The 10,918-nt window shown below is 33.1% G+C and overlaps 1 protein-coding gene across 1 annotated transcript; it reads right to left on the bottom strand.

Moving 5' to 3' along the window:
- Window positions 1-326: 326 nt before the first annotated feature.
- LOC136979967 (cytochrome P450 3A4-like) lies at window positions 327-5,728 on the bottom strand. The gene is made up of 9 exons (XM_067275995.1): window positions 5,437-5,728; window positions 4,633-4,772; window positions 4,427-4,556; window positions 4,288-4,357; window positions 1,956-2,064; window positions 1,791-1,879; window positions 768-908; window positions 533-698; window positions 327-413 (listed from the first exon to the last, which is right to left on the bottom strand). Exons 1-9 carry the CDS (start codon window positions 5,672-5,674, stop codon window positions 327-329), a joined length of 1,170 nt encoding a protein of 389 aa, XP_067132096.1. The 5' UTR covers window positions 5,675-5,728.
- Between the last annotated feature and the right edge of the window lie 5,190 nt (window positions 5,729-10,918).

Here is a 10,918-nt window from a genome sequence, read left to right as displayed (position 1 = left end):
CGTATCTCGAGAAGGATCGAACTTAATGACGATTTTACTCGTTATTAGCCTTCTACAATTGTTTATTTCATAAAACTCGTCCCTACCCTCAAAATTTAGCTTTTAGCCATTTTATAGTAGTTAAAAATATAAAAATTTTTAAAATAAAATATGATAACAGATGGCGCCACCAAAATTTTAAATGTCGCCAGGGAGCATCTCAATACTGGTTTATTTGTTTAATGTCTCTTATTGTTTAATGGAACAGAATAACTGAATTAGATGTCACAGTAAGCACTTTATTTATCTAAACATTGTTTAATTCGTTATTTCTTAAGAACAAAGATTTAGTTGTTGGAACAGTGTCGTAATTTGATAAATACACCACGTTTAGGTCTTATAATATGTGGACTCAATTCCAGTTCGTAGGGAAACTGAAAGAATTCGAATATAAAAATTATTATTTATAGAAAGAGGATGCAATTTATTATGGAAAAAGATAAAGTATTCATATATATTTATACGATTAATTATTAAAATTAATATTTCTTACCTTATCGGTCTTTTCGTAAGGTAATATGCGGTATTTATTTAATATGTGAGCCAAAGCTAATTTTGCTTCCATCTGTGCAAATCTCATTCCTACGCAATTTCTGGGTCCAGCTCCGAAAGCTTGCCATGCCAAAGGGTCACTTTTATGGGCAACTTCCAGTGCGAATCTGAAACAAAAATATTTCACGAAATCTTCAGTAAATTTGCAAATTTCGATTAAAAACTCTTCAGTTTACCTTTCTGGACGAAATTCTTCGGGTCGATCCCAATAATCCGGATCGCGGTGTAACAAGAAAGAGGGAACTTGCACTATCATCCCTTTAGGAATGAAAATGTCGCCGTAAACAACATCTTCGTTAGCTTCACGATCTACGAATCTGTGATAAACGAAAATTTAATATAATATAATTTTTATATTTGCGATATTCGTGAATTTATGTATTTATGCTCGGGAGTTTTTACAACACACTCCGCATTATATACATATAAGTCCTATCGGCTTACGTATATAATTTGAGAAGATATGAAAGATAATAGTATATTGTAATTTTTAATAATGTTTCTGCTTCATACATAGGCCTACATAATATATGTTGCCACCAAAACCGAGAATATCGCTCATTTCGTGAAATATGAAAAAAAATAATTGCGTAATTTGTGAAATCGGAAGCTTGATATATGCAGATTTCAGGAATTTCACAATATTCCTGCTAAATTCCCGAAATTGGCAATGGCGATAAGTGACACTAGTGCAGCAATGTGGTAAATTAATAATCTGGGATTTAACGTGTTGTAGAACAAGTCCGTTGCTTTTAAAAAACCTTTTTTTATGTTAATTTTGTTTCATGCAGATTTATTTCAATGGTTCCTTTTTAACAATAACAGAGAGTGCTCAGCAAACCATTAAATAGATACAAAATACCTTTCTTCACTTTTTTCACTTATCATTTTTTTATGTTCCGTTATTTTGTTCCGTTGTAAAAACGTTTAGTTTGAATGTTGTATTCCATTCATGGAACGTAAGCGTTCCAATTTCGTCTTTCGACCTGATGATGGCCTTATGGATGAGGCCGAAAACGTTTGTTTCTGAATTAAATAAATCTCGGCAACGAAAAAAGGTGTTTTGTATCTATTTAATGGTTTCTTTTTAATCGAGAATAATTAAAAACGCAGTTTTGATGATAATTGTTTAATTTTCAACTGATCTTCATCTACTACGGGGATTCTAACTGAGAGATAATATGTATATGAATACTTACAAATATACTGGAGGATAGAGACGAAGTATTTCTTTAAATGCTTGATCCAGATATTGTAATTTCTGAACGGTGCTGTAATCCAATTCATTCTGAAAGAAAACAAAATCTTTTTTGTAATACAAACTGTAATTACTGTGTAAATATGATTGTCCTTCGTAAATTTACCCCTTCTTCTATCAGAGTTTTCACTTCATTTCTTATTTTTTCCTGGAAGTCGGGAAAATTAGCTAACATCAGAGTGCAAAAAGCCAGAGCGGTACTCGTGGTTTCGTATCTAAATCGTTCGTAAGATATTTAGCATTAAAAATCTAACAAACTCATATTTATATAACGACTAGCTGGGGTACCCGGCTTCGCTCAGGGAGTTGATGTGAGATTGTGTGGTAGTTGGAATAAAAAGATAAACTTTAAAACATAAGAGGTAAAAAAACATATTCTAACTATTTACAATACTTGTTTATAAACAACATTTTTCATTTTGTTATCCGGGGTATATATGTACAAATTTTTCGAATTTTTTACTCGAGAGCAAGCTACGTATAGTTGACTTGAGAATAGCAGCAGTCTTTGAGGTTGATGCCGCAATGTTTTAAAGTGTATCCTTGCGCTTTGTTAATTGTAAAGCTAATAGGCTAATTTGATTGGAAATTGCAGTCTTAAATTGGAATGGCAGTTCGGTAGAGATCAGTGGTATTCTGGGGATAAATACTTTGTGCCCTTTGTTTTTTCCAGTCATAAGTTCGGCTTCGATAATGTTATTCGATAGCTGTTTGACGATCGTCCTTGTTCCATTACATAGTTTTGGTGAGTTCAGATTTCTGACTGGTATGATCGGAGATCCAATTTTCAGTCGAAGGCAGCAGTGTAATGGCATTCCTGGTACTTGCAAACAGTTTAGAAATTCTGTAGGGAAGTTGACACTTTCTTCAACGTTTACCATCGTGTCGATCGATTTGTATATTCTCTCCCTACCGGGAATTTCTTTTGAATATTAAAGTTGATATCGTCGACAATATTATTTTTAGTTGCCAAAATTGCCCTTTGAAATAGCCGCTCCGGATTGGTATAGTTGTGAACAACGTTTGGATAAATTTGGTCGACGAATTCGTTTTCAGTAGTGGCTATGTTGCAAAAATCACTGTTGAGTTCAATGACGCCGGTGGACTGGTCGGTGGGATATGTGCCTTCGCCTATTTGTAAAAGTTTTTGAGCAAAATGTGTTGTTATTTCGTCTTTCGAGAGTTCAACTCTCATATTTTTTGTTAGTCTCAGTATTTGTGTGTTTGCAAGAGATGTGATTTTTTAAAGCATGCATTGATCTCGTCTGCTAGTGTTGAATTGGGGATAACTGGAAGTGTTTGTCGAAAATCTCCTGAGAGTATGAGTAGAGCTCCTCACATCACTTCAGAGTTTCCTAGCAAGTCTTGTAATGTTCTGTTCATGGCTTCGAGTGATTTTTCATGTGCCATTGCGTATTCGTCCCAGAAGATAATTTTAGCTTGTTTTAGAAGTTCACCACGTCCAGATCCTCTTAAGATTTTACATACCGGGAATTGTTCTTCGGCTATATTCAACGGTAGTTGTAGGGCTGAATGGGCAATCTGTCCTCCTTCCATAAGTGTGGCTGCAATGCCGGATGATGCCAGTGCAAGTGCGATGTGTTGTTTAGCACGTATTTCCGCCAGCAATAGATTTATTAGAAACGTTTTCCCGGTGCCGCCTGGTGCGTCCAAGTAAATAATTCCGCCAGTGTTGTTGTTGATCCGGTCCATGATAACGTTGTAAATTTTTTTTTTATTGTCATTGAGAAGTGGTTTGTTGTGAGCAATGTATTGAAGTAGTTCGTTGATGTAGCTTTTTTCCTTTGTAATTTTGAAGTTTAGTACACTGAAAGCATCCTTTCGTGGTGCTGGCATCCCAAGTTGTACTAAGGTCTGTTTTTTTATTGCTAAACATTTATCTTCTAGGCGAATGAGTGTTCCATTGAAGCTGTTGTCGTTGAATTCGATGGCCAGTTCCGGATGAGCTTGTCGGATTTGGTACGGTATGTCATCACTCATACTCTCTTTGAAGGAGTCCCATAGCTGTTTTGGATTCGATGGGTTACATGTTCTTAGAATTATGGCGAATAAGTCTCTGATTTGTTCAGCTGAGGCTGTGATTGAGGTTTCTTGTAGTGTTAATTCCCAGTGGTTGTCGTTTTTCCAGTAGTCCTAAGCGTTGTCATACTTCCCAACGCTTAGGACTACTGGAAAACTGGTTAGTGGAAAATTTATAGAGGGCGAAACTTCCAGCCCGTTTATCTTCAACAGCACGCCGTTCAGGTAAAAACGGAAACCTTCTTTATGGGTGGGGAATAGAGGGCTACCACACCATATAACTCCCTTGATCGTACCGGAACTCGTGTTTGTGTTTTAACGTCACGCACATTGTACACTTACTTTTATAATATATATTGATTAAAATCTATGAAAATACGCTAAATAACTGTTCTCACCCGGCCAAAAGTACTACAAGTGCATTCGTCGTCATCTCATCCATAGTCAAACGTCTCGATTTGACGGTTTCTGTCGAAAATTTTCAATTATTCGTTAAAATGTAAAAATAATTTAATACAAAACTTAAATTGTAAATACCATTCTTCACTCGCTTAACATCGACTTCTTTCTCTACGTTATCGCTAGCAGTCAAATCTTGATAATCAACGTTGACATTCTCCTTAATTTCCGCATCGATTAACAGTTGAAGGAGATCCGGTTTTCGTAGCTGTGTATTTTGTAAAATAAATTAAAACAAATTACAAAAATTGTTGAAAAATGATGGCAAAGTTTCTAGTTATTACCGTTGGATCATTTTGACGAGCTTTGACAATGGCTTCACATTTGTTCATAAGATCATTTAGTGGACTAGTACCTTTGTTTTTCATGATTGCAGTTATTTTTCGAATTATTCTCATAAACGGTTGAAGAAAGCCGAAAGAGGCTACAAATAAATGGAAATGTTCTGAAAATACGATAACTGTGTTCAAAAGTATTAATATTTCTGTTTAATGCGAAATTTATACCTATAACAAGAAATGTCACGTAACGTAGCCTTTGACTTTCGGACATTTCTCTCGTGCGATGATAGACTCTAATAGAAGAAGGGGTAAATTTATGAAGGACAATCATATTTACACTGTAATTATAGTTTGTAGTATAAAAAAATTTTGTTTTCTTTCAGAATGAAATGGATTACAGCACTGTTCAGAAATTACAATATCTGGATCAAACATTTAAAGAAATACTTCGTCTCTATCCTCCAGTACATTTGTAAGTACACATATACTTTGATATTTCTAAATGGCTATTCGTATGCCAAATTTGGACTTTTATAAATTTTCAGTGGACAAGCAATAATTTCGACATGTGCATTGGTATTTTTCTAACAGTTTTTTTTTTTTTTTTTTTTTTTTTGGTATTAGCAAAACCATTTGTTAAAACTAAATTTGTAAACTAAATTGACGTGATTAAATAAAATGATTCCTTCTGTCAACAAATAGCTAAACTGTATAACAAATTCTTAGAATGTTAACTACTACTAATAATCTTTATTTTAATTATTTATGCTAAAAATAATTATATATTATTGAATAGAATTGACTTACTTGTTAAGAGAGAGAAGAGGAGTCGAAACGGAATATGAAACATGACATAAACCAAATGAAATAAGGGATCTTTCAAATTTTTCTGCGCGTTAGATTGAATTCCAAAGGCAGTTCTCACAATCACATCAAAAGTTAGCCTTTGAAAGAATGAATATGCTTCAAAGCCTTCTCCAGACTGGCAAAATTTCTCGAAATTTTCCAGTAGATCTTCAATCGCATCATTTATCATGGGTGACATCTACAAAGTAAACAAATGTGTTTATCATGGAATCGATACTATAAATAGCAAGCGTGTCATATGGAATTGAAATAATTAAAAGATAAATGTAAGTTTCTTAGGATAAAAGCATCAGTTCGATCTAATAATTGAGATTGCAATTTCGATACATTTTACTGCTATCTGTGAATTGCTCTTTATGTTTTTATAAGTTGCAATATGTACCGATCCATAAAAATAAATATGTATGACTATGCAACATTGGCGAAGAAAAGTGAACAGATGGCAGTCAATGAAACTGGTAGAAGCCATTTCTGTCACGCCAAACTTTTGAGAATCCTGAATTTAACAATTAAAACGATATGAAGCTATAAAACGAAATTTATTTTATATACTAATGTTATTTATTTTTTATATTTTATTTGTACGTGTTGATTTAAAGAATCGCAAGAATTAACATTTAAAACCCTTTTCGTCATAGCAAGGATACCTTTGATGGAGACGGTTAGGTCATCAGCGTATCACTCTAAAAGATCCCCATCAAATCCAAGCGATTTGATCCAGGATCGTTCTGCCACGGATGTGTGGTCTTGTCCCTTGCAAGTCCGTTCCCATTGTGGCATTGGCCAAATTCACGATGGGTATGAAAAAAGGCCTTCTTAGTGCCCACAGACAGAAAGAGTTTTAAAAAATTCGATTAAGCAAATATGTAATCCATTTTTAATAGTAAAATATTAGAGTAACTAGAAGTCTGGAAATTTGTATTTCAATATATACCGTATACCGTATATCCCGGCGGATAAAACTATAGCTGAATCATAAAAAATGGCCCCTAAAATCCGGGGTCGTCTTATACGACAGATACAAAAAAAAATTAGATTGAAATTTATTTAAATTAAAACCATTATAAAAAGGCAGACAAACCGTAATTATATACTAGAAGAGAGTATGGTATCTGCACAAAATAGAATAGCCCATAGAATGTTTTTGTGAATAGTCAGTCATTACCCGAATGCGCGAATCAGTGCGAATATTTGCAACAATCGCAAGGCAGTGCTGCCAGATGCAAGAAAATAAAATTTGTTTATTCGAAAAATTACAAATACAGTACGACGTAATTCGTATAAACTATACACTATTATTATTCAGATGATGATCGCTGATCTAAACTAAATTCATAGGCAGCTGATAGTTTGGGGGTCGTCTTATAAGACAGATATATGCTAAAACCATAAAACTTTGACGAAAATTTATACCTCGTCTTATCTGAAGGTCGTCTTATCCGCTGAGATATACGTATATATTTATTATAGAAAACCGAAATATTCATGATTTATGCTCGATGTATTCAAGAAAGTGCCCAAAAATAATTTTTTTTTTTAAACAATACTTGAGTAAGATGTGTTTTCTTCCCAGTCACTCAAACATAAGTTGATGTCTTTACCATTTTCATCTTGCACGTGGTAAAAGAAGGTGTCATGACACTTCTGAGCTGTTTCCATTTCGTTCCTCTCAAAAAAGGTAAGTGTTGAGATGCACGTTCGATAACTGTAGTTGACTTTTCTCTCACTAGTATCTAAAAATATTATGCAGAAAAATTAGATCATTTGTCGTTAATTTTTATATTAATATCAGAATTTCCTTACAGATCGGTCTGTGAATTTCTGAAAATCTTTGAAACAATATCTTCTTCACGAAATCTTCAGTGAATTTGCAAATTTCGATTGAAAATTCTTCACTTTACCTTTCTGAACGAAATTATTCAAGCCGATTCCAATAATCCAAATCGCGGTGTAACAAGGAGGAAACTTGTACACTATCGTCCCTTTAGGAATAAAAATATTACCGTAAACAACATCGTTTGCTTCACGTGCTAGAAATCTAAGATAAACGAAAAAATTAACATAATACAATTAACTTGAAATACGCCAATAAATAAAATCCGTAATATACGAGTGGAAACCATTTCACGAAATGTTAAATTAAAATGTTTTTGTGTCATTTCTGTCCAAATTCCAGTAAATATTTTACTGAAATCGTTCAAGTAAAATTGAGAAATGCAGTATACAGATGACTCCCAAGATCTTTACATTTTTGGGCTCAGGACACCTTCAAACGTCGACAAATGCAACAAATTTCGCGTGTATGTATGGATGTTTGAATGTGTGGAGGGACACGATTTTCTTCCTTCTGTTTGAGGTTTAATAACTCTTGTGTAAATTTTTGTCAAAAATTTCTGAAACTTTGCAGGCGGTTTCTTTATTAGGAAGACCGATGGTAGTAAATTTTGGTGGTTAAAGGTCAAGGGGGAATGGAGATAATGGAGATCGTGTGTATCTCCAGTATGATCGGACGTAATAACGATTTTACTCATTACAGTAATACCTCGGTTTTCGTTGACTTCGGTTATCGTCGGTTTCGGTTTTCGTCGATTTTTTTCGCGAAAAAAGTGTCTCGGTTTTCGTCGGTTGCATCGGATTTCGTCAACGTTCCCACGTGTCCTCGCTCCTAATTTTGCGAAAAACCACGCGTTGTCTTTCGTTGTGTGAGCATTACCCCGCGCATCTAGCCAAACAATGGGCGTATTCAAAATCTCAGCGTGCAGCCAGTATCTATGTTAAAAATCTCAGATAACTTCCGGTTGCTGCTAGCGAGCTTCCAGCAAACTGCAAACGTCTTTTTCTGTACTCGATACACCAGCAAACGAGATGGCAGCCACCACGAGGCTCGTAAAAGCTCTATTTTTGTTGACAATTTTGAATTTAATTTATTTATTGATGAATAAACCCTGAATAAATTAATATTCGGTTAGTACATTCAGATAATATTTTATTATACTAGTATATTTACGTAAGACATCACATAATTTTTTTAGTTGTTAAAGTGTAACTTTAGGATTGATTTAATTATTTAAAAAATCTTCGTACCTATCTCTCTTTTCGGAATATTAAATTTTTATTAAGCTGTTCTCATTAAAAAAGTTTAAAAATAAATTTAACGTAACGCGGAAGTCCTCATCATTCGCCATTTTTATGGTTTTCTCTCCCGGCAGTGAGCGTTTATTCTCTATAGAAAATATCAGCCGTTACGTCACTTCCGGCAGCATCTCGCTGGATTGATGCTGAGATTCTGAATACTCCCAATTCCATTGCTTTCGTTTTAGCTTTATCATAGGAAATGCCATGTTAAATGTTCATTTATTCTTTACATTAGTCATGAATATAAAATTCTTATTGTTTTTAGTATTAAACACTATACTTATTTTCTATAAAATATGTTTTTGGTATGTATTTTGGAGTGTGTAGAACGAATTAATTGGATTTACATTGATTCGTATGGAAATAATTGCCTCGGCTTTCGTCGGTTTCGGATTTCGCCGATTGTTTTCGGACGGATTATCGACGAAAACCGAGGTATCACTGTATTAGCATTTACAATTTTTTTATAAAACCCTTGTCTACCCTAAAAATTAAGCATTTCGCCATTTTATAATAACCAAACATATAATAAGTTTTTAAAATAAAATATCATAACAGATGGCACCACGCACGCAGTTTTAATTGTTGCCAGAAAAGTTAAGTAATTCACTGCTAGATTTTTCATCGTTGATTCTTAACTCCAATTTGAGAAACATTGATACAATGTAACACAAATATATTTTATTTAATTCTATTACAAATACAATGAGGCAGAAATTTTACTATTCTATCAATACATTTTTGAATGCGTAATTACACTAAAATTTGATGATAATTGTTGTAATTATTCGAATCGTTAACTACACTGTAAATCATCCATAAATAAATTAAATATAAATCGATTAAATGACTGCGAAGAGAAAAAGTCACATCCACCTCATACAATCAAGTAAATACGAAAAATACACGTGTACATTATTTGAATATCGTTCTTTTTATATACTGTTCAACTATAAAACTTTTGTATTCTATTAATTAATCTTGTGTAATTCTTTAATTTATTTCAAAATCTTATTTTAGTATATCAAAAAGTGATTTTTTTGTGCATATTTCTTTTTGTTCTCGGATACTTCTCAAATTCAACAGACTGGAAATATCGAGTACAGAGAATTGGCCATCTGCAAACAAACAAAAGGCAAATATTTTATCGCAGTACAGTAGAGACTCGTAAATCGGCACCCCGGTAATCAGAATCGCCGGTAATCGGAACGAGTTTCAGTCGGACTGTGTCGTGCTGAATCGAACGTTTTTGATACTAAATTTACTTCTAAAGTATAATTTTCATGTTTTTATATTTTTCAATATATTTATTTTGTTTGTACAAAATACAAAAATAATTTTTAACGATACGATAGCTTCGATTATTATTATAAAAATTTTCGTTAGGCTTAAAATCGACGAAAATTCAACACGAAGCGACACGCAACGGAGAAAAATTCAACACAAAGCGACACGCAACGGAGAAAAATTTGAACATCGGACAGGTTAATATATTTTTTCGTACATAAACCGTAATCGGAACAAATCCCTAATCTGAACAACCCCAGTCCCCAATTGATGCCGATTTTCGGTTCACTACTGTAATTCCAAATTACCAAGTGTAACAAATAAATCAAAATCAACTAAAGTAAAGATGAAAGGAAGCCAAGTGATCGTTAAGTTACACTGCATTGTGTATGAGAAACAATAGAAACAGAATACGACACGGTTTCAAGTTATCAAAAAAATATATATATTTATTTATAAATAGTTTTCTTGCATTATTAGACCAGCTGTATAACCTACACCATTAACTTTGTATAGTAAAGTATACAATAAATGTAAACAAAGTCAGATATTCTTTATATAATTTTATCGACGACTATATTTTTATAAACACGAAAATATGTTGAGGGTTTTACGCTAGTTATAAAGTAAAAACTAACAGAAAAACGTAACTTACGAGAAAATTGTTGGGAAATGAATTAATATGTACTAAATTTTATGAACTTAATTAATGTAGCTAACTTTATTGCATTTCCTCTGTATGTAACTATGTAATATGGCACAATAAAGGATTTTTAAGCATATTAAAAATTACATAAATGCGTCATAAATATTCAGATTGGTCGTATAAGTTTTTATTTAAGCTCAGTATCTGGCTTTGATTTATAAAAAAAAATTATTTTTGGTTTTTAATTAACTACCAAACTTACAATTATCAGTTTGTCACGATGTCAAACTGATAATAAAAAAATAATTATGTGTAGTTTATTCTTTTATAGAATAAATGCAGGAAACAAACAAA

Source organism: Centruroides vittatus, unplaced genomic scaffold (assembly GCF_030686945.1).
Source record: "Centruroides vittatus isolate TY-2023 unplaced genomic scaffold, ASM3068694v2 contig_658, whole genome shotgun sequence".
NCBI classification, from domain to species: Eukaryota; Metazoa; Arthropoda; class Arachnida; order Scorpiones; family Buthidae; genus Centruroides; species Centruroides vittatus.
This window is presented reverse-complemented; position numbering and strand designations above follow the sequence as displayed.